Consider the following 25,379-nt stretch of genomic DNA (forward strand, 5'->3'; position numbering starts at 1 on the left):
GACATCAGAAAAATATCACTTTCCTATCTTTCCCCCATTCACTTGGGCAGTAGTCTCCAAACTTCTTTTCGTGCAAAGAAACACAGCCTTTTATGCACCAATAATTCTCAAGGTGAACTATTTACTGGTTTTAGGAAGAAATTGCAAAATGTTTTGCTAATCTCTTAATTTTCTGAAACTTTTCTAGCTGTAGTGTGTTGATCAATGCAGATCACAAATGGTGTAAAGACTTTGTCATCAGTAAAGTGAGAGTATTTGATGAAGCATAATCATTTGGATTTGCTTGCAAAGAACGGCTTTCAGCATTGTACTTTTTATGTATTTTCCAAGCACCCACTCTATTTTCACGCCCCTTGTCCTTAAATAGGCATTTGACTTTACAATGAATTAATTTGGTGACAAAAATCTCTTTGCTACAGCTCACCGAATCTAAAACGTTTTTAGGGACTGGATTTCTTGTGCTGAATAAGTCCTTTTCTGTTCAGTTTTTCTTGTAGAATCGTTGGAACCTTTCAGTTGATGACTTTTTGTATGGTCAATTTTACGGCAGGTGCTCTGGTTTGTAAATGAATTCCTTGTACAGTAAATTTCAAGGAATCCAAATGAAAAAAGGTTGTAGCCAGAACGGATTCTGGTGGCAGGATGTTTCTTATAGAGTATGCTGAAATTTCTTGAATTTTAAATTGAGTTTATTTTTTGTAGGGATCTTGGATGTGAGAGTAGCCTGCCTACCCTCCAGGGGGAGATGTGTGCTCTACAAATAGTCATATATCATCGTAACAGGTGCTAGCAGTTGTATAATATCGTACATTTTTTATCTTGGTGTCTTTATTACATTTCCACATGGGAGATATTGTGTGGGCTGTACTTGCTTTTCTCTGCATGTTGGTAACATCCTAATTTTGTATGTGCTTGATATTCCTAGTGTGGGGTCCTACCTAATGCAGGGCCATGAGTGATGTACAAGGACTGGTTAATACTGAACATAATGTGAGGGTGGTTGGCTTCTGACAGCATCATGGTGTTTGCAGTACCAAAAGCAGATATAGGGCCTGATTACAACTTTGGAGGAGGGTGTTAAACCGTCCCAAATGTGACGGATATACCACAGGCCATATTACGAGTCCATTATATCCTATGGAACTCGTAATACGGTGGGTAGGATATCCGTCACATTTGGGACGGATTAGCACCCTCCTCCAAAGTTGTAATCAGGCCCATAGTGTTGAATTTCAGAAACTGGGGGATGTTGGCTGTGTACAGTGCTGCCCTAGGTGGAGGTGATTTAGTGAGTGTTATCAATTAGAAACCCAGATTTGTTTGGTTTTAGGACCGTGATTGATGAATTCCTGGAATAAAATGGCCTTGTCAACAATTTCAATTTTCAGAGGTTAGGAATTATTTAACTCTTCACAACCTAAGGTATTATAGTATGAAAGGCGGGATGTGATTAGAGCGCTTAACATCTTGGGCACGCTCTGGATAAGTTTTCAGGTTATTCAATTGACGAATATTTGAGGTTTAGATGGTGGTCTGAGTTAGTACTACATGACAAAAATAAAGCAGGGCACATTAGGGGGAATTGAAGTGCAGCACGAAGCTTATCTACAGTCCAAAAGAGGACATTTGAGGAAGTCGTCTGTTGTTAATGATTAGAAGATGTGGAGAATGGCTATACATTAGTGTTGGTATTTACTTAGTTTGTCGGGTTAGTAAGGCAGTTTGTCTGGTGGACGTCCCAATGTGTTGGTGGAGGTGGCACAATGCGGAAAATTAAAGCTAAAAGTTTTACACATGGTATTTGGCAAAGATGCAGATGTGGTTGTTTGACTTAGCTGGGTTTTTTATGATTGGAGTGTGCTATGTGTCAATAAGGAGTTTTTTTTAGGGGTTACATACTAGAAAAGATGCATGAAGGCAGATGCATGACATTTGAGAATTAGAGTGGTTGAACCGATTCATAATGGGGCTGTAAGAGATAGTGGAGGGTGGTCAAGGATGTTACTCTTGGTGTGGTGGCAGTGTTGTGATGGAGATAAGGGTAATAGGGTGGGTGGTGGAAACATTGATGGACTAGTACGGGGCCAGACTAGGGAACCAGAAGAAGCCCTGGCAAAAATGCTCAAACCTGCCACAATGCCTTTGTCTCTTCACACACAGTCTCTCCTACCAGCCATTCTTTGTTTATTGCTTCTTCTCTTAACTCTTAACTCTTTCTTCTCCCTCTCTGATCGCTTTCTCTCTACTTCCCCCCTCCTTACCTCTCTTTCCCTCTTGAAAGATTGCTAGGGATTTGGGGAAAGTGACAGAGGCATCAGGAGCGTCCCTGGGCTTTCCAAACTAGCCTCCAAAGACTCTAGCCCACCAAGGAAATACCTGGTGGAATTAAAGGCTTGTGCTGCCCTGGACTGGTGACCTAAAGAATAGTATGTGTAATACAGAGGATTGCAAATGAGCTGCCATTAGCATTCATCTCTTTATCAAATCAATCTGGTGATTGCTGTTCTGAGCCCTTTCCTTGTACACGAAGGGTTAGTTCATTACTTCAGTCACCTTACATCTTTCATCACTCACATGATTCCACCAAGCTAACAAAAGAAGTGATGCAATGGCTATTGCATAGTACACAGTTCAGTACCACCGATTGCTCTAGGGGTTAGTGGGAAAGACAAACAACCATCTTTCTTGAGCAGGAGTACATATGAATAGCTGCTATTGGGATCCATTTATTAGAGATGATTTGCAGGTTGATGTAATGTGTGTGGGTAGTATTTTGGCCCGACACAGGTCACTGAAGTGTTAAATATTAACAATACTAACTAACCATCAGAGAAATACATGGAATAGGCTGTTAGTTAATAGGGCGACGGCAGATGTGAGGTAAAAATTGATATCCAATTAATCCAAAAAACCTGTGGGTACACCAGAATGCTGTAGGATCCGTAATAGCCACCATGAAACAGAATGCTAGAGAAGCTGAAAAGACTGCAGGTAATTGATTGTAACGTTATAGTTTGGCTATGCTATATGTAACATTTTAAAGAAGCACTCATCACTCTAATTGATTTAATTGATATTAGCTTATCACACCACACACACACACACAGATGTCAACTTATTCAAGACTTCCTATGAAGTCAATGCAAAATGTTACTAGATAAAGCGTTTCACAATGCTGGCAGTGAATATAGCATTTCAAGCTTTTCTCATGTTTGCCAGCTATTTATTGGATGACCTGCAGCTGTATCTGAGGAATCTTTCCTGTTCATTTCCTACTGCTCTTTTCACGCGTGCTCAAAAACAGACAATACACACCTCAAAGGTGTGCATCCACTACACCCACTGTCATTCCTCGTGAACCCACTTCTTGAACAAAGTCCTATCTCAACCAAATATTGCAGCCAAACCCTTCCAGCAGCCCTTGCGTGGCGTGTTCCAGACTCCAAATCCCAGCCAATCTAATCTAAAGTAATTCTGAAATTAATACTTGAACTACTGAAATTAATTTCAGTCACTCGTAATTACTCTGAGCTGCACTGAAGTCCATCATTTTTCGGTTCACTGTGTCACTACAGATAGTCTCAGCCATATGCAAATCAACCTTGATCCTGCTCCAATAGAAACATTTAGCCGGAACTGCTAGGTCATGCCCCCTCTGAACAGAAGCAACCTTAGTCAAGTTACAGGCTGTTTGGGCCTCATATGCAAGCAACAGTTTAGGTTCTATGCCATAGTCAGCTAGATGTTTCACTTCTGGGCATACCTGTCACGCGGTAAGAGAAAACAAAGAAGTTATACGTGGAATATGTTGGAATTAAACTTAGCAACTCGTGATTATTGGGCCACCTTCCAGTCCAATAATTTTTTGCTCAATGTGCCACAACTAAATTAGGAACAGTCATATGCAACTCAGCCTTGCTCCTGTGTATAATGGCACAGATGGGCAAAGAAACGATTAACTGGAAAGTGATCCTAAGAGATTACCAGTGCCTGACATGCATGGTATTCATCCATCACTTTTTTGTGCTGTCTAATTGTTAAAATGGGTAAGTATTGGTAACTTCCAAATGGTAATGACTCAGTAGACCTGCATGGTAATGATAGGAGGTAGATTATATTTACTGTTAATTTAATATATTAAAATTATATATCATTGTAGTAGTCTGCCATGATAATTTCGAATTCTCTTTCCCACCAGTAGAAATGACTAGCAGTCTCTAGCAGCGATTATTTTACAGTTATGAACAAGCCTAATCCTAGATTTTTTGTCTTAATATGGAGCCCACTATGTCAGTCAGTAGGAAACAATAAATATGAATAAGGAGTTTGAAAGTAATCAGCTGTTTCAAATGAGTGAGACATAACACAGGAGCAGAAAATGAAACAGCAGGTAGGAAGGATGACTTCAGTTACGATTTGGACTTTAGCACCTCAGTGACTACCTGCCTTTGCTGTGTGAGGTGCTGCAGGGGAGGCGAATGTTACATCACCAACGGACGACCATCTATCACAAAAAAAGACCCTAAATGATCTATTTGGAATTTGAGGAGGAGAGACTTAGAAAGGCTAGGGTCAATTGTAGGAATTTGCATGAATTTGCTTGGAGCTGAGCAGCATTATCAATGCCAAAGGGAGAGGTTTCTGAAATATTCCTGCTAAACACATATTCATCATGAGATGACAAGACAAGGGCCCAGACAGGGCCTGCAGGGTGCGTCACTCTGTACTTTTACATTTAAAGCACCTGATAAATACTACCTGAAGAAAATGAGAGGAAATCTGTTTGAGCCATTAACTACCTGCAAGGGAGTCATCTGAAAACACGGTGAGAAGTATGCAGCTTTATAAGGAAAGATATGTATACCCCTGTTTCTTGCTCAACAAGGTTCTAAAAGATTTTGAGAGGATTTTCCATCCGTGCAACCAATTACTCCCGTTAAATGAAATTCTGTAGTAATCGTAGGTTGGAATTAGGTTGTATTCAGCATGAAATTCTTTTTCTGTCTCTTAGCTATCAAAATGACTTTGATCTATCTTAAACTAATATCAATATTCTTAGTATCAACTTAATTTTACAGTTGGTTCAATATTATTATACATTTATAGATTACATTCTTTGTATGTTGTTTTTTTCACAGAAATCTGATCTTATCTTTCTATAACTTAGAATGTACATTCTAATTGAATGATGACTGTCATTTTGTTGCATTCGTGCTTTGTTCACTTAAATATATGTATATTTAGGCACTACTAACACTCGTTCTACATGTGTATAAAATGATGTGTTCTAAAGATGAAACTTTCATGTAGCTCTAGGTCTCTCAACACTTACTTGAGCAACTCTCGCTATCTCCCTCTCTCACCTTCACTAAGATACTCTTCTAATTGCCTTCTCACTACAGGGTCCTCCAGCCTCATTTTGACTATCTACCATAGTGCAAGGTTATGTGAATTCTGTCAAGCATAGATTTTGTACTGAAGCTGGACTCTTCCAGTACAAAAACTGTACTGTAATACCTACTCCATTTTGTATGCATGCTACACAGTGCAGTACAGATGCAAAGTTGGGAAGGTTGTGAGAAAATAAACTTTTCTTAAAACTTTCGCCTGTCTTGAGGAAGCAGGTGTTTGGGGTAAAATCCTATTTTTCTTTTTCAGTAGATAGCGCTTACAGGAAATCCATGGATAGTTGCATGGGAACACCCATGTACCATCCAAAGTAGAGCATATAGCTACTTTGTATTAGTTTAGGAAACTTTCCAACAAAAATCAGAATTTGCGTTGGAAAGTAAATCCCAACACACTTCTTTGCATTGGGATTGTTTCACCTCTGTGTCGCAAATCCGACCCAAAGTGTTAAGAAATTCCTCCCACAATTGCAAGGACATTTTATTTTGAACATTTAGCTGGGGATGTTGTTACCAGAACAATACTACTGTTACAAAATGCTCACAGCACCCATGTTTGAAGCAAATAAAGGCAAGTAAGAAAAACCTTAAAGTGTGCACATTTTATGGCATACAACAACGTTCATTGCCCGAAAAACAGGACTACTGATGTTGCCACCTGCTCTGTCACTGCTATGTCATGGGACTGCTAGCACTACACCGGCTCTGAGGATAGTATGACTCAGGGGCCAACCATGAATACCATGAAGAATACTTAACATTGACAGCCATGGTTAAGTGGCAGTGTCAACTTGTGTGCAGTCTGCAAGCCAGTAAGGTTTGCATGTGATCAGTACTGCACAGACCTCTTAACAGAGAGGTGCAACGCTGTGACAAGGCATTGTGATTTTCTATGAGGAAATTAATTTAGACATTTTGTATTTTCTGCTATGCGTGAGCTCATTGTGGTACTCTACATTGCAAAGTACAAAATACCCAGACCCATGTATGTACAAAAGGACATTGCAAATTGCATCAAAGGGCCCATGGTGCATCTATATGTTTTGGGGGGCAAAATGTGGTCTTCTTATGATGCACTCTTAAAACCTTATTAACCATCTTCAAAACTGCTTCATTCTGAAGAAGTCCAATAAAGGAATGGAAAGGAAATTAAAGGGAATTGAATAGGAATAAGAATTGAATTTAAGATCTATTTTTTAACAAGGAAATTAGAATTTTATAAGTTCCAGCAGAAAGTGTAACTGCATCCAATGATGACTGTTTGAAACAAATGATCTATATTGTTGTAGACCTTGAAAGCATGAAGCCTTATTGAAGGGCTTCAACAAGCCCACACCTATTGGTCCATGAATTAAACAGAGACTATGCCAAATGCACTGGCCAAAGTAATATAGCTCGCTATGACCTGGTCTCCAGCTCAGACAGCATGTGGTTATAGCACATTTGGGAAACCTTTTGCAAGTGGAAGAATGGAAATTCTCGGAAAGGGACAGTTCTTACACATCCATGGTTCTGATCATCTTGCAGGGATTTCAGAAAGGTTTTGAAATGGGTATGAGGGGTATCAGATACTCACAGGACGACCTCTACATGATCCAATGCCCACTGATCATGACCTGTTCCACTGTGGCGAGGCTGCCACCAGCGTAGTAAGACACCTTTCACTCGGGCCTCCCTGTGGATAAAATCAGGAGAAAAGGTTAAGCGTAACCTATTTAAAGGGTGGCTTGCCAGTCTGGGACAGTGACCAACTGTACAAGCTGAAGGAAATATTATTATGCTATGATGATCTCCTGACTTCGCAAACCTTTCTGCAAAAATGTAAGTCTATACAGAATAAGAGGAATGACCATCCCTTTTGCTTCATTTATTTTATTAAATTTATAAACAAAATGAGAGAATATCAATAAATGAATGCAGTACTAGGGAAAAGGAACCCTTTGGCTGGAGCTTTTAATTACATCCAGTGACAGATTGATCCTTTTACGGATTCATCTTTTTGAAAAAAACACTGTCCTCTGCATTCCCTGTGAATTTCTCACCCTTCATTTACCCACAAACTTCAAAGTTTTGTGGTGTACTTTAGAATTGTAAATAGAGTAAAACATCTAATGTAAATGTTACTGAATATCCAAAAATGTACACTTTTGTGTGTTTACCACATTTCTCCAAACCACACTTCCTGTTCCTTCCTTAAGAACACCCAAGTAGCCATCCCTAACTTTAAACTTATGCTGGCAGAAAATCTGCCCTACTAGTAGAATTTCAACCGTTTTAAGTACAATGTACATTCTTAAAATTCAATTCCTCCTCATTTGCAGGTGTAAATGGACTTTTTTACGCACGCTGGTGTGCAAAAAAGTTTTCAAATGCAGCCCCGTATATCTAGGTTGACTTTAACTTTTAACATTCCCTGGTGAATCATGGTGACAACAAGACAGCTACTCCCTGAATGATGGAGACACATTTGAATCAAAGCTTTGTGCATTTGTACTTACAGAGGAACATTGTAGGACACCCTCTGGGCTTGTATGAAGTCCTTCGGCTGGTGCTGGGCAATTACTTGCCATGTGATGCCATTGTTGACGCTGTATTGTAGAAGTACTGCACGGTCGACGGTATTAGTATCACTCAAGTTTGTGTTGCAGCTGTCTGTCTGTGAAATGCTTCCAATTTGAAGAACAAACATAATTTTGCTGTAATATAAAATGAAGGCGCATTGTTGAGGCTGCCAGGCCAAGCACAGCACATTCAACTGCTTTTTATCTAAATGTGTAAAATATTTATTTGAAATGCTAAATATATAAAAAGGGATCACGAATAGGAACTTAAGTGTTTGCTGTCACTTATTAAGCTTTGAATGTAGATAAATGGCCAGAATGAGGGGTGAGATCTACAGGGTAAGGGAACACTTCATGGTTAAGCTCCACTACCAGCTTAGCTTGATGTGCGGTTAACAAAGGAGGGCAGAATCGCGAAAAAGTGTTTTGTGGAATACACCATAATATTTGTTAACAAGCTTAAAGTCCTGTAGGATTTTGCTTTCATTTTTCCGCGCAGGACTGGCAGAATGCCATCAGTTTAGCTGCACGTCTTTTATCTGGTGGGAGCTTTTACAAACACTCTTTTTTTCTCAACGTTTTCATCAAACGTTTGTGGCGCCAATCAGCCATATCAATGCTCAAAACCATAATGATTGCTAGAGATCCTACTGTGGGTAACAACAGCACACACCATGGGAATATCTCAACACATTCCATACGTTCATATTACTACAATCGAAATTATAGGCATAATCTCCATTCCATCAGTGTCCACAGAGTATTTAGTAAACAGCATTACATGTTAAGGTATGGCTGAAGAATATTTATGCACAAGGGACATGTGGCATTAATGGAACATGTTCATGAACAACAATCAACTTGTTGTACTATTGTATAGATTCACTGTATTTGTTGTACGTGTGTAACCACCCAGCGCTGTGGCTGGAGAATTTTGAAAGTGGTGGGGCGTACAACCATAAAATGTAATTATGTGTGAGTGAGCCCGACGTTTCTCATGGGTGCTAGGTGAGTTCTCCCTACGAGAAGTTTTGTTTTTTGGGGCGGTGAAGTATAGGACATGCAAGGAAGTGCATTCATGAGAGAGTGAAGAGAGTGTGCTGAAAAGGAAAGAGATGAGGTGTAAGACATGTAGGTGGATGAGATACAGAGAGAAAAAGGGAGTCATACAGAGTAAACATAACAGAAGTGATTGAGACACCCTGAAGACCACTTCCAGTACCACAGGTCCAATAATGTTTATTTCACAATCTGATACTTTCAGAAATAAATATATCTGAATGCAATAATACAAAGCTCAGAGAGACACCAAAATACAAGTTGGTTGGCACACAGTGGCAATCACAGAAATGTAACTTGTTAGTTTATGCCCAGGAAATCTTGCTGACCCAGCTTATTCTCGCCCATCCTATCCAAAGATAAACACTTGCAACCTCTAAGCAGCCAAAAGTTTCAAAAGAAAAACATATAATTGCACTTCCAAACAAACTCACACATTATTGTTCACATCGCATCGCATCAAAGTGAGAAACTTAAAAAACAAGCGCACTCTCAAAAACAGCAGGGAAAGAAAACATCAAGCATTCATAAAATTATATTTCCATCATTCAAATGAAGGAACCTTACTAGGTGATTAGCAAGACAAGGCCTTTCCCTGCGAGGAAACATGAACATACAAGGAAGCACTGAGAAATGTGTTAGTCAACCTGACCCAGAAACTTTCAATCGGATCGTCTTGAAAACAAAAATGGCAAACGAATGTTCATGCTGGAGTTGTAAACAAACCATTATACACAACATTGGCCTCTGCTGCGCACCTCTACTTGACCCGGATGCCATTTAGATGTGACCTCACCTGCAAGTTAACTCAGACCTTGCGCTATTCGACAAGGGACAGCTAGCCACACCAGTGCCTGCCAAGTTATTATCATACATGCGTTTGTTACTCTTTCAGTTCTTTGCCAGCAAACACTTAAATTGCATTCTCCTACATTCAAATGAATAAACCTGCACTCACTTAAACAGATTTGGTAACTATCGCACCATGAAAAAATGCAATTGTCCCCAGCTGGACTTCAATCACAATAACATTCTTGTCACCTGTACGTCCTTTGATACTGTAACTCGGTAGCTTTAACTCTATCACCAAACAGCACACCCATTCGTTTGAACTGGACTGTGCCCTGTGCATGTAAAACATGTATTTGAAAAGCTCAATCTGCTTTCATTTTACAGTGCCCTGGCTGTACAAATACCTTATATTGAACCACCAGCAAATGCTCCCTAAGGGGCTGCAACCGGGGCTTTTCACCAGCACAAGATCACACACAAGCAGTATGTTGTAACCCCACCCTTTTCCAACTCGTCACTCTGTGACGACATTGAAAAGGGTGTTGCTGCTCTGTATAGTGATCGACAAGCAGCCCTGTAAAACACAGGGCTGGTGCCCCATACGCCCGAACTGCTTGGACCATCTGATGCTATTTTGCGAGCCAGTGCTGGCGCTAAGTCAGGCCTGGCCTGCAGTGCTATTCGTTTAAAAAGTAATTGCAATTTGGCACATGCGCCACATGCCTATCTGCAATATGCCTGGCTCTCCTGTCACAGAGAACTGTAGCTTTGTTGCATCCAGTCAACACCAAGACGCAGCCCAGAGGAGCCTCAGAGAACGCATCCTGCGGGAACCAAACATGAGCATGAGAGACATCCTCACCCTGGGTCGGTCGAAGGAGCTGTCAAAAGCTCGGTCCGCACACATGGAGCAAATAACAGCTATCTAAGTCAAACCCGTCAACTCAGTGGCCATAGAAACTGCTAAACCCAAGACAGACCGCACTAAGTCAAAACTGAGAAATAGACTCTGCAGATGGTGTGGAGGTTTATTGCCACACTCAGGCACCTGCCCAGTCAGGGGAACGACATGCAGTGTGTGTGACAAGCTGAACCATTTCTCGAAGATCTGATGCACTTCACCCAAAGTCCAGCTTACAAAACCCAGAAAAACTGTTAAAGCAGTAGCCACCCTCCTTGATACATCATTGGACAGCAACATGGACAATGACCAAGAGGTGGTTCATTTGGTGAGAGCAGTAGACAGAAGAAAAATCACAAGCCAAAGGCTGCCCCACGTGCCAAGTAGTGGTGTGTGGACACCCCCTTCTAGCTCTAATTGACACAGGAGCCTCAATCAACTTGATGGCCGCGGAAGAGTACCATGGTCTACCCGACCCTCCACCTCTCAAGCCCACGCGAGTCCAAGTGTATGCTTTTGACAGCGACCAACCTCTACAGATCACTGGCATCATTGGGACAGACATTGCCCATGGAAACAAGGAACTGCTCGACCAAAGTCTATGTATCGCAATAAGGTACTGTGTTCCTTCTCAGCTGCCACAAAGCACAGAGTTTGAATCTAGTCCAATTCACATTAGGCGTCCAGGCCTGCCGCCTAGAAGACATCACCAAAGAACTTGAAGCACTCTTCAGCAGCATAGGGTGTCTGAAAGGCCCCCCACCTTAGGCTGCATATTGACGAAACTGTGACCCCAGTGGCCCTGATACACAGACAGGATGCCTTCCACCTTTGCCCAAAAGTGGAACGTGAGCTGCAACTCCTAGAGCGAGCAGGAATTATTGAAAAAGTATCCGGTCCTACTCCCTGGGTATCCCCAATAGTCGTTGAGAAGAAGCCCAAAGAGCGAGAGGCTGTGCACATCTGCATGGAAATAAGAATGCCCAACCAGGCCATCCGAAGAGAGAGACACTTGACCCCCACTACAGACAACATCATTGGGGAATTCTTCAGCTGCAAGTGGCTCTCTAAAATTGACCTCCGGTCCAGCTACCACCATGTTGCATCCTGACTCCCGCCACATAACCATGTTCTCCACCCACACAGGACTCTGGAGGTACACTGTTTGAACTTTGGAATCTCCAGCGCCACAGAGGTTTTCCAGCACGCCAACAAGGAGGTCCTCCAGGGACTCGTGAGAGTCCTAAATGCCAGCGATGACATCCTGGTGCAGGCTCCCACCTTTGAGAGCCACATGGCCTGTCTATGGGCAGTGTTCATGAGACTTCGTGAACGAGGACTTACCTTGCACTGAGAAAAGTGCGAATTCCTGAAGAGAGACATTTGCTTCTTTGGGTACAAATTCTTAGACCAAGGCATTGGCCCAGACCCCGCCTAGGTAAGAGACATTCAGGAGACCCCTGCACCGACCTTTGTCTCCGGGTCAGAATTTTCCTGGGAATGGTCATGTATTGTGGACGTTTCATGAAAAACGTGTCGGATCTCACTGGACCATGGCAAGAACTGACCAAAGCCAACCATCAATGGGTGTGGGATAAGCTCAGGAGTGCACGTTTCGGAATGCCAAGGACCCCCTCTCGGCCAATACCATCCTGGCATATTTTGACCCTCCAGACGCGTCTCAGCTAGTGGTTGATGCAAGTCTGATGGGATTAGGAGCAGTACTGGCCCAGAGGCAAGAGTGTGGGGCATGGGCGCTCATCGCATATGCCAGCAGGGCGCTAACACCCACTGAACAGCAGTATTCACAGATAGAGCGGGAGGCCATCACCATGCACTGGGGGTGTCTGCACTTATATCTACATGGCAAAGCATTACCGTTGTCACTGACCACAAGCGGCTCCTCCCCCTCTTCAAAGGTTCGTCGTCCAAGCCACCACTGAGGATAGAGAAGTGGATAATGCAGTTGCAGGAGTTTAACTTCTGTGGACTTCCTCGGACTTCTTGTCTCGCCATGCTTGTCCTGCCACCCCCCGGGAGTTTGAAGAAGCACAAGAAACAGAAGTACGTCAGGTTGGTGTTGGATCAAGCAAGACCGCCACCCATTCCTCTAAACGAGGTAGTAGAAGCCACCGGGCAGGATGATTGTTTGTAGATAGCTCTGGAGGCCATCCAATCCTGCAACTGGCAACCCCTACAGCACCAGAAACCTTTCGCACCAGTGAGGCCAAAACAATGCTACAAGCTGTATATCAAGTTTGTCACCAACTCTCGGTGAGCAAGGAAGGCTGTTTGCTACAAGGCCCCTGCCTTGTACTACCCCCGTGCCTAAGACAGCGGGCCGTCCTGCTAGCCCATGGGGCCCACCAGGGCATCGTAAAATCAAAAATCTGACTTTGGAATAAGGTCTGGTTCCCAGGCCTAGACCAGCAAGTGGAGGATGCGGTTAAAGCCTGCCTGGTCTGCCAAGCCAGCAGATCACCTGATTCCCCTGCACCTGTAATCACCAAAGATGGTCCCACTGCCCTGTGGCAGAGAGTCAGAGCAGATTTCAGGAGCCTTCCCGACAGGTCCCATATGCTGGTAGTGGTGGATGACTATTCCAGGTACTCCGAAGTGGAAATCATGTTGTCTACTGCAGCATCAGCAGTGATCCCCAAGACGGAGAAAATAATGGCCACACACAGTCTTTTCGGTTAAGTCCGCACCGACAACAGACCCGCGTTTAACAGCCACTAGCGGTCAAACTCTCTGAAGTTCCAGAACACTAAACATTGGTGGATCATGCCTAGGTGGCCCCAAGCCAACGGCGAGGTAGGAAGGTTTGTGAAGACTTTGTCAAAGACCTTCCGCATAGCCCTTGCGGAATCCCCGAACGCTGAAAGTGCTTTCTACACCTTTCTCTGTGAGTACAGAGCCATGCCCCATGCTACCACTGGGGTCACCCTGAACACAATATGCTTTGGGCGAGCTGTGATTGACACCATCCCGTACCACCCGGTGTAGGCCACCCAGGACAAGACCTCCAACCAGTTCATGGACCAGAGATTCCGCAGTAACAATTATGCCTTGCGCAAGCGAAGAGCACGGAAGAGCACCATCCGTGGCGGAGACACTGTACTGGTCATGGACCATCACCTCGGAGGGAAATTCCGGCTCCCTTTTGAGACTGAACTGTGGACAGTGACTGCTGTAAATGGGACAATGGTGACTGCTAAAACTAGTGGCGAAAGCGTCACGAGGAATGTATCCCAGTTCGAGGTTCTTCGTTTTCGCCCGTCAACTGAAAGGAGCAGACAGTCTTTGAGGCAGTGATTCTCGGAGCGAAAATGTGAATGCTGGCTGGTCACCTGGCTCCCCCTCACTGCTGAGTTCCTCCCAAGATGCTGGGATGGTGCCGGAGGGACCACTCTCACACGGCGCCTCAACCTCTCCTGTGGCCCTGACTTGGGGACCAATGGGGAACTTGCCATCGGATGGTGGCACCCAAGATGTGACTTGGGGAAGGTCTGGCACCGGCTATTACCTAAGGTCCAATCCGGGCCCATCGAAGCAGTATGGTGATTATGTAACTGACTAGGAGGCTATCCCTCTCCTTTGGGATTATTTGTAGGCTGCCCCAGTTTCGCATTGCGCTCCTGTTTAGTGTGTTCACACTTTACTCTGTTTAGTACAGCATTTTACTGTTGTGTGTTTTTTCTTCTTCACTTTTTTTTCCCTCTTTCCTTCTCACAATTGTATTTTATTTGGTTGGGGAGGAATGTAGTGTTGCTGCATCCAGGCAACACCATGCTGCAGCCCCGAGGAGTGGGTTCGCTGCCTCCCCCCCTCCCAGTGTGTGTGAAATGGTCGGGGTGACACGGAGTTTGTAAGGGGAAAACAGGAGGTGTGATGTACGAGTGGAGATAGAGAATAAAGTAAGTCACCACGAACAGCGGCTCCGTGCAGTCATTTGGGGACAACTCTGTAAGGATGAGGCACGAGAGGCACGCTGGGCAGCCAGTACTGAGGGCGGTAAGGGCTTTGATTGTTTTATTAAGTGTTAGGTGGATAGTAGTTGCATTTAGCAATTACCATCCACATAACCTAAAAAACTAGGTGGACGTAGCCCTAACGCTCTTTGCCAGGAACTGCTGCTGCAACGACCTGAACACTGCACGGTCACTTGAAAGAAATGTAGCACCTGTAACCATTTTACTGTGTTTTTGATGATGCGACCTCTGTTTCACTTTTCAAGTGATGTAAGAGCTATTTTCATGACTGGCACAGACACATGCCCCGCCCACCTCCTCTCATCACTGGCAAACAGATGGATGATTTATTATGGGTAGCAGTCTTATTTATGACAAACACAACGTCGTCACAATATCATTTGTGCTACCAACTTTATTCTTACTTCTGTATCATTAATTAAACATTTAGTGAAGAGTTATCTCCCCCAGTTGCCAAGTATAAAATGCCTCACTTGACTGGCTCTAAGTTAGGAGTGCAGTGTCTATCATCATATCTCCATCTTTGTGCATTTACCTTTAATACCACTGCCTACAGTCTGGGATTATTGCAAAAATATTTGAAAAAGTGTGATTTCTTTTCATTCAGTGTGGTGTGAATAAATATACAGACCGTGTAAAATAGCTCTGAAGTCACACCGTGAAATGCACGCCACGCGGGTAGATTTACTAACATTTCTCGCAAACATAGCCCATCTACCAAAGATCCTGCGGTACGTGAAAGGGAGAGGGCAGAACGGTGCCATATGTATTAAGATATGGTGCTGCTTCCCTGTCCTCCTGTCCCGGTGCTCCTTGCTCCTGCTTTGCCTGCACACACACAAACCATTGCAACATAATGCAAAGGTGTGTGAGTGTGACGGCTAACGTAGGTTTTGTACTAGAAGGATGCCTTTAGACATAGTTTAAAACATTTCTCACGTTGGATGAGTGGTGTCATTTATGGGTATCGCATATAGAAGGTGCCTACAGATACAGTGACAATATGATTTATGTGTCTGCCACAGGAGTTAGCTGCATATACTAATGTCGTACTCCCAGAGATGGAAGTGGCATGGACATTCATTTGACATATTACAAAAAGTACTGTAACTGGTTTCTCATTGTCTGGTAACCTACACATCTCTCACAGGTCTGTGACCTTCAATGATATTACAGGGTTGACCCCTTGTCCCACCCTGAGCCCCCCAACAGTTTCGAATTTGCTGCTAAAGCGTTTGGGGGCAACTAACGGAAATTAGAGAAGGCAAAAAGATTTAAAGCCCAGTTTACTTTATGGTGGTGCTACTATTTTTAGGACATTCGACACCAAGGAAACAAGGGCATTCCCAGGAATACCAAAGGGCCAGTCAAGAGTTACATCTGCACCCCCAGACTACAGCTAACTGATGTCCATGATTACAATCCAATATCTCAAAGACCTCAGACTAAGAACAGTCTGCCTTCTCTCTTGGCTTGTTGGTCATCTCATGCTCTTGCCACATCACTGAGTTTTATGTAAGGTGAGTGGCTGGCAGGACTTTAAATGGGGTGGTCCTTTTAGGTCCCAGGCCCAGTAGTAATTAAACATTGGCATTGAAACGGGTCCCTACTAGACCCTATATTCATTTCTTTGACTTTGTATGCTAAACACTGATGATTATCAACAGTAACTGTAAAACCCCTTCAAGTAATCAATGTCAGTAAGGCAGTACCTGTTTATATTACACGTTTTATTTAATGTTGAATTCTCTAGGAGTATATTTTTCAGATGCTGTTTTTCTGTAGTTGTGTTTCTCATGCATCATATGACATGCAAAGTGCATACTGTGAACTGATCCTGCAAGGGTGAGTTCAGGTTGTGTGTTGGTTTCCACGATGGGGCACGATTGAGAGCTGGGGAGATACGGTTGTAGGTAGCCCAAGTTTTTCAGAATACTTGTACTGGGTTCATGAAGGTAAAAGGAGTACACGCTCATCCAAACCTAGTCTCCTCTGCAGAGCGCACAGAATAGTCACATATACGGCAGTTGTAAATACCGTTTTATGTGAAATTATGTGGAGGTACACAGCCGCGGAAAAGAAAAAGCTGGGGGTTACAGCTGATTTTGTGTGTGTGTGAGACAGAGAGGTCGGTCATGGTGAAAGGATGGAGACGCAAGGAAGAATATGCAGAAGGACAGAGCGAAAGATGACGTGTGCTATATGCAGAGGGATGATTTCAGAAATATGTGGGTAGAAAAAGGGTGCAAATGTCCTCAGAGAGTGAGAGACTTCAGGAGGAAGTGTTGTGAGGGGAGGACAGAAAGGATTTAGATCCTATGAAGACCACTACCCATTTCACAGATCTTAGCAATGCTTTATTCACAGTCTCATATTTTTTAGAATTGAAACATTTTCATTTTTAATTATTTACAACAAAACTGTTGTTAATCAATAACTGATGCTGTTATCAAGCATTGGCACAGCAAATAGGTCTAGCATGTTTAAGGTACATGTTCGCTGTTGTGTGAAATGTCTGGATGCAATAACAGAAAACTCACAGTGAGTTATCAAAATCTCATGGTTCACAAGTTATAAGCCATTACCTAAATTACAGAGGCCTCGCCTCTCTGAAAGGATACCAGGTTATGAGTATTTGGCCACACTTATGTTAAAGACCACCCCCAAATCTTTTTAAACCCACTTAAAAGCTTGGGCGGTTGGCATCTCAATCCATCAACTTCCCAATCTAACTGTACACATGAATACAATACCTTGCTCTAGTGAGATCCAGAGGTTTGGTAACAGCTTGTCTTATTTGACATCCATTAAAGTACAATGAGTCTCCATGGGCGTACGGTGCCAGCTGGCCACAGCCGTTCCCAATGATTCCTCCTTGAATGACTTCCCAATTCACATCTGTGACTTTTTCAGATTCAAAGTTATCTTTGATGTAGCTTGGAAGGTCGTGGCTGAATACAGAACAGTCATCCCCTGCAGCCAAAGGAAGGCACAAATATATATTGTGAGGACACATAGGTTAATTCATTCAAAAATGTTCTTTCTTCACAGATGGAGGTTTACACCACAACTATGATGGATGGCTCATGGTTTTGCAATGCACTCCTTCTTATTACGCTAAATTGTTGAAATTGCCATGGAAAAAGAACACATCTTTACTATTTACATTTCTTTAGCAGCTACAATTAACTCTTTTGCTTCTAGGCCTTTTCTCCCCCAGAAATGAACCCTTTTTTGGCTATTTGGGGTACTTTGCGCTTAGGTCTCCATAACATTTTGTTCGCATAAGCTATCCATCCCAATTTTGGGTCCTTTCTTTCCAACATCCTTGGGATTCTAAAGATGCCCAGGGTTTGTGGATTTCCTTGGAGGGGACTGAGAAAATAGGCAAAATATAGCAACATTTTGAGTTTTTTAGAAAAATAGGGAAGAAGTGCTCCAGATAAAAGTGTCCTGTTTCCCTAAAATGGCATCCGTGAACAGTTTGCTGTACTAAAGTCACCATCTTCCTACCTTCCAGGAAAATACAGCGCTGAAGCGGAAAACCACATTTTGCACCACAGTTTTAGCATTTTTCTAAGAGGTAGAATATTTTCCATATTTTTTGTGCTTTCAACCTACTTCCATTTGTAGTGGAAACCAGTATGAAACCCATGGGTGATTCAGAAATGTTATACATTTCTGCAAAGTAGACCAAAGTTTGAATTCAGCAAGGGGTTATATGTGCACATCCCTCAAGGTTTTCCTAAGGAAAATAACTGTTGAAAAAAAGAAATATTGAAAATGAATAGCATTTTTTACAACATTTTCATTTGTAAGTTTTAATTATGATGGCAGATTGACTAAAGCAATACACCATTATCCTTATTAGACCCTTCTGGTTGCATGAATATATAGGGTTTGTAGGTTCTAAAAGAACCCAACGTACCAGAGCAAACAATCGAGCTACACCACACGAAGGCTTTTCATTGAGTACCAAGTATAGACCAATTCTTATATCGATATAGGCAAAGTGAAAAATGAGTAGCAAGGCAACATATGTATTTCTTGAATGGGCACAGGATATGGAGTTTAAAAACAGTGGTCATTTCTACATCTCTTAATTTGTATCTGTACTAACGTATGATTTGGAGGGTATTTTTCAAAATGTAATCTTTTTTTATAAACTGGTTTACATTTCAAAGACACAAATACAGTGAAATCCAATAGGTAATAACAAATGTTCTACTATTCTATCCTCTTACAAGTCTTCCGGTAAAAATGATACCTCACTTATGAGGGTAGGCCTAGTGACCGTGACAAGAAATGGACCAAAACGCAACATGGTCACATCCCATTTTTTCATGGAAAATTGACTTGCCTTTTCAAATGTGGGTAGGTCTAGATTTTGGACTCTAGCTCAGCCGGCACCTAGGGAAACCTGGCCAACCTGTACATTTGTGAAGACTAGACACCTATGGGTATCCAGGATGGCATGACGTGTGAATCCCATTAGGTTTCCTTACCCAGAATCCCTTGGAAACCTCAAACTTTGACTAAAAGGACACATATTTTTCTCACATTTCTGTGATGGAAAGGTCTGGAATCTACGGGGAGCCACAAACTTCATTCCACCTGACATTTCCCCAAGTCTCCTGATAAAAATGGTACCTTACTTGTGGGGGTAGACCTAGTGCCTGCAACAGGAAAAGGCTCAAAACACAACATGGACACAGTGCATTTTTCCACCAAGAACTGGCCCTCCTATTCCGATGTGGGCAGCTCCAGATTTTGGACCATAGCTCAGCCAGCACCTGGGGAAACCTAGCCACATTGAACATTATTGAAAACTTGACACCCAGGGGATTCCAGGGTGGGTTTACGTGTGTGGCTCTCACCATGTTATTTTTATTTTTTTACAAAGAGTCCCTGGCAAACCTCTAAGTTTGACTAAAAACATTTTTTTCTCGTATGTCTGTGATGAAAAGTTCTGGAATCTGCAGGGAGCCACTAACTTTCTTCCACCCAACATTCCCCTAAGTCTCATGGTAAAAATGGTACCTCACATGTGTGGGTATTCATAGTGCCCACAACAGGAAATGACCCAAAATGCGGCGTGGACGCAGCATATTTGTCCACCTAAAATGACCTTTCTTTTCCCGATGTGGGTAGCTCTGAAGTTTGGACGACCATAGCTCAGCTGTCACCTAGGGAAACCTAGCCAACATGTACATTGTTTTAAACTAGACACCTATCCAGGTTGGGCTGACTTGCGTGACTCTCACCACATTTTGTACCCAGAATCCCTTGCAAACCTCATACTTTTACAAAAAAACACATTTTCCTCACACTTCTGTGATGGAAAGTTCTGGAATCTGCGGGGAGCCACAAACTTCCTTCCACACAGCGTTCCCCCAAGTATCCTGCTAAAAAAGCTACCTCACTTGTGGGGGTAGACTCAGCGCCTACGACAGGAAACAGTCCAAAACGCAACATGGACACAGCACATTTTTCCACCGAAAACTGACCCTCTTTTACTGATGTGGTTAGCTCTAGATTTTGTACCTTAGCTCAGCCGGCACCTAAGAAATCTCAGCCAACCTGACCATTTTTTAAAACTTGACACCTAGGGGTATCCAGGGTGGGCTGACTTGTGTGGCTCTCACTATGTTTTTTTACCCAGAATACCCTGAAAACCTCAAACTTTGACTGAAAAAACAAATTTTTCTCACATTTCTGTGATGAAACGTTCAGGAATCTGCAGGGACCTACAAAATTCATACCACCCAGTATTGCCCCACCTGTACAGTTAAAACTGCTGCCCCACTAGTTTGGCTAAGCCTAGTGCAATGACAGAAACAGATCACACCAAGGATAATGGGAGAGTTGCATGGAGAGTTCTACTGACCATGGTTGAATCCGTTTCTGTCAACAGCTCTAGGCCCAGCCACACAAGTGGTGCAGAGTTTTTATCAGCACTGTGAGGAGCTACGCTGGTGCTGAAACATGACACCTACTCAGGTATGTGAGGGCCCTTGCTCCTGAGAAATGAAGTTCTTTGATCTGGTTTCCCAGGCTAGGTTTTTCCCGATGGCACCCTACCCAAGCGATATTGGGAGTTAGCTAAGCTCTCCTGGCCCATATGTAAAATAAACACCCCAAAAAGTTAAATGTCCTCTTGCTTGCAGAAAGATTGTTAGCCCCCTTTAGTTGGGGTGGGGGCAACCATGCCCATGGTGGTGGGCAACCCCAACCCCTCTCTTTTTTTTAATTCCCTGGCATCTAGAGGGTTGTCTGCCATCCTCCCCCCAGGGGCAGATCGGGGCTAATTTACTCATCTGCCCTGAGGGAGGCCGAAAGACTTTGGCCCTCATTAGGACCTTGGTGGTAAAAACCACATACTGCCGCCGCGACGGCCACCAGAAGACCGTTGCTGCGGTTACCAGCCATCTGTCAGGTTATGACCACAGCCGGATTTCCACCAGTAGGTAGGCGGAAATCCGGCTGTGGCCATGCCGGAAGATGGTGGTAAGGTGGCGCTGCTGCCAGCAGCAGCGCCATGCCAGTAGACCGCCACCGGCCGTATTATGACAATAATACGGCCTGGTGGTGTTCTGCTGGCGGACGCTGCTGCTGGCAGCAGTGCCCCGTCCTGTCTCCTGCCAGAGGACTCCCTGACGACAGGTAAGGGAGGGGGTGTTGTGTGTGTGTGTGTGTGTGAGGGGTGTATGGCTGTGCGTGCATGTATGCATGTGTGTGTTGCGTGTTGTGTGTAAGTGCGTGTATGTGGAGTTGTGTGAATGCGTGTGCATATGGAAGTGTGTGCGCGTGTGTGAATGGATGTATGCAGGCGGGGATGAATGTTGGAATGGGTTTGTGTATGCATATGTGAAGGGAGGGGTGTGTAGAGGGGTCTGGAGAGGGAGGGAGTGGGGGGAACCCTGTGGAGGGGGAAGTGTGTGGTGGAGACCCCTATCAGTGACAGGGAAGGGATTCTCTATCACTGATAGTGCCTACCGCCGTGGTTTTCGTGGCGGTAAGGATGCCACAAAAACCATGGCGGTAGGCAGGGTCATAATCCCACAGCGGGCAGGTGACGGCCGCCTGGCTGGAGATTGAAATCTCCAGCCCGGCGGTCGATATGGTACATTGGCGGTTTGGCTTCAGCCAAACCACAAATGTCATAATATGGAGAAAAGTACCACCAGCCTGTTGGCAGTACTTTCCTCTATATTTACGCCGACAGCCGGGGTCATAATGACCCCAACTGTTCCTATTTATTTGGGATGGGGGCATGTCCATGGTGTGACGCCCCACCCCTCTTTCTAAAAAACAAATGCTACCCCGGTGCTAGTGGGCTTTCTGCCTGCACTGATGGGGCAGATCAGGGGTAATATTCCCCATCCACCCCCCAGGGGGACAGAACGACTGTGTCCATTTATTTTAGGGGGTTAGGGGCATGGACATTCCCATTTTGGGCTGCCCCTACCCCTACATTACCAGAAAAGTAGTGCCTGGTGCATAGTGGGCTTTCTGTCGCCTGGGGGAGCAGATTGGGGGCTATTGACCCCATCTGCCCCCCAGAGGAGGTAGAAAGGCTGTGTCATTTTTTTAGGGAGGGGATGGGGGCATTACAGTGCCCATTGTGGGCAGCCCCCATCCCTAGATGAATAATCCCTGGTGCTTAGTGGACTTACTGCCCCCAAAGGGGGGCAGAAAGAGTGTACCAGTTTTTTGGGAGAGGTGGGGGCATTGCACTGCCTATTCTTGGCAGCCACTACCCCTAGATGCATAATACAAAATCCCTGGTGCCTAGTGGGCTTTCTGTCCCCCGGGGGGAAGATCAGGGCTGTTGACCCCATTTACCCCCTGGGGGATAGACAGACTGAATATTGCCAAAAAACAAGGAGGAGCAAAAGCCTTTGTCCAAGAGGCCGCTCCCCCTTTACTTGTGTCTAGTGGGTGGATCCCTTCTTGGGGGATCACCCTTCTGTGGCAATCCCAAAGCAGGGATCCACTAGGGAAGGGTATTCTCCCCTTTTCAATGATACCTCTCCCATCTGCCTTGGTGCTTGAGGAGGGCTGAGATAACCCCCTGAGTACTGAGGCAGTGAAAGTGAAATGAGCTGATCAGCTCATTTCACTTTCGTTTTTAGTGAAATGACGTAAGTGCGCCAACTTCCTTCCTTCTTCATGGTACTTTGATCATTATATTTTGCTCTTTGTTAACAAAATTGTTCTGAGAATTTTAACTTCATTTCCTAAATGTAATGTTGTTTTAGTGTTGCTGTACATGCACTTACATGAAATCTTCTCTGAACAAGTTCTTGTTGCTTATGCCAACCTTGCTTACTCAATAGGATTAGGCAGTTTAAATTTTGTTGGAGCCCAGGAACAGTTTACAACAATATGCAGCCACTGTTTCCCACGGTTTGACAATTACATTGATTGTAGTGACATTTCAGGCAGAGCACACTTGTGGGTTTATGGGGCAGATGGTGTACCCTGGCACCCTGACTTGCCAACTGATGTTGGTTTACTTGCACCAGTGATGGTTTCAGGCATGCCATATAGCAAGGCCAGGGCTCACAGCAGGCTCTCTGTAGTGGGTCTCACAAGTAGTTCCAAGGAATTGGACTTCGCAGTGCTTAATTTGGTTTACGGTGCTCAGCACTGGTACTTAATTGTCAACACCAGCATTTACGACAGCTGCCACATAGTGGTGCTCTCTGTCTAATTTAGAAATGAGCAGAACAACAGTTTATTACTTATGTAATGTATTACAAAATGACTAATAGCTGCTTCCCAAGCCATTCTTATACCGTTCGGGGCCTGGAATAGACTGAATTGTTATGGCAGCGCTGGCAGAGGCAATGGGTGGAACAAGGTACAGTGGCCTGATAAGGGCCCAGGGACTTATTTATTTCATTATTTTGTTATAATTTAAGCCCTGGGACCCTGGAGTGACCACTTATGTAGGATCTTACCTCTGCATGGCCCCCAATATACTTTCCACTTAAGAGGGAAACGCTTTGGATGCTCCTACTCAAGGGACTGGTTTCACAGTCAGACTCCAGTTTTATGCTATGCCATTAGAATCATGTTTTAGAGGATCACACATCTTCTTTTTGCAATGTTTCATGGATGGGAAATGCCCTATCATACCATAAATGCTGAACTTGGCTTCAAGAATGTCATTTAGATGCTTAGGGCTGGTCAGGACCTGACTAATCAGACTCTTGTATAAAATATTGTGGTTTCTCTGCCAAGGACCACTCCAAGGCACTTCTGTTTGAACATTAGCTATATTCCTCCTTGGTGAGTTACAACATTTCTTAAATCAGTATTGGCTTGATGCCATGGCAAAAAACACTCAATAATTTTTTTTAACTTGCTCTGAAGAATTTGGATTGCTTTATGAAGGTTCAAATCTATCAACCAATAACAGCTGTCTCTTTAAATGTGTCTAATATTTATGTATTGTGTTCCGGTTCGGTGATAACCTGGATTGGCAGTTTGGGCTGGCCTGCTCCTATTGGATTGCATATGGCTGGGTCTAAACTGAAGTGGCATGGTGGGCAAAAAAACGATGGGTTGTAATGCTAGACCATGCGATTGCCAGGGGTTAGACTTACAGCAAGCATTCCTTCATCACCTTTTGTGTGTTTAATATTTATGTATCCCACATGTACACAAACTTCATCACTACCTTATATGATTTGTTCATTCGGTGCCACATTTCCAGAACTTTTTGGACCTTTAAAATACATTAAGGTGTGCAGATAAACCAATTGATCTGGAATAAAATTCCAATACGTTTTTCAAAGGTTCACCAAATCAACATATGGTTTTGCAATAGCATTGCGAAGCGTTTAGGACCGGGGTTAAGGTAAAACCAAAATAATAGCTCATCCAAAATGTTATGATTTTGACAAGTCGGTGTGTGTTTAAGTGACTGAGAAGAGTGGAGTAAATACTTGGGTTATGGAAACTATGAAAGCGAAAAGTTAAATGTTTATGGTATAAAGGTAAAAAGAAGCAATCACTTTCCTGTAGCAGTACCTGCAAAACCAAATTGCGGTTTAAATGTTTTTTCTTTTGCCGAGCACCCTTTTGTTTGTATACACGTACGTCCATCAATCATAAATAATATGCTACTTAAGACAGTTTTTCCAATTAGTTCGATTGTGCTTTGATTTGTTGTTGTACCATCATGCGACCACATTTGATTTTCTAATTACAGCACCTCGTGATTCAATACCACATAAAGAACAGTAACAGGCAACAATAAGTGTAGGAAAAAGAAGTAAAGAAGAAAGACCTTGGTGCCCTTCATCACAAATGCAAACGGCGCCAGTTGTGCAATATCCGTGCCCGCTGCAGAATTTCGGACAAGCTTCTCCAATGTAAACGTGATCAATGGCCCAGCTCTGCCTCTCCACTTCTTCTCCTCGTTGAATCCAACGAAACTGAGTTGCACTTGGAGAAAAACACAAAAGAAGGAAAGGCCAATGAATTCTATGTAATACATTATGACATGCACTGTGTGATCAGATGATGAAGTATCTTGAGATTGCTGATAGCCACAACCCACTTACATGCTTGGAGCGAGCATAGTAGGGACAGAGGGGGAAATAAAGAAATATAAAGAGAGAGAGATTGAAGGAAATAGAGAAAGATATCTGGA

General features: G+C 43.5%; 1 protein-coding gene across 1 annotated transcript in view; it reads right to left on the reverse strand.

The window, feature by feature from the left end:
* Window positions 1–25,379, reverse strand: part of RELN (reelin) — a 1,304,886-nt gene that overhangs the window by 16,594 nt on the left and 1,262,913 nt on the right. Inside the window, exons 60-63 of the mRNA XM_069229640.1 lie at window positions 25,014–25,171; window positions 17,467–17,686; window positions 7,907–8,104; window positions 6,985–7,083 (exon numbers count right to left, since the gene is read on the reverse strand). Of these exons, the coding sequence (XP_069085741.1) occupies window positions 6,985–7,083; window positions 7,907–8,104; window positions 17,467–17,686; window positions 25,014–25,171 (675 nt within the window). The remainder of the gene's footprint in view (window positions 1–6,984; window positions 7,084–7,906; window positions 8,105–17,466; window positions 17,687–25,013; window positions 25,172–25,379) is intronic.

This window comes from Pleurodeles waltl, chromosome 4_1 (genome assembly GCF_031143425.1).
Source record: "Pleurodeles waltl isolate 20211129_DDA chromosome 4_1, aPleWal1.hap1.20221129, whole genome shotgun sequence".
NCBI classification, from domain to species: domain Eukaryota; kingdom Metazoa; phylum Chordata; class Amphibia; order Caudata; family Salamandridae; genus Pleurodeles; species Pleurodeles waltl.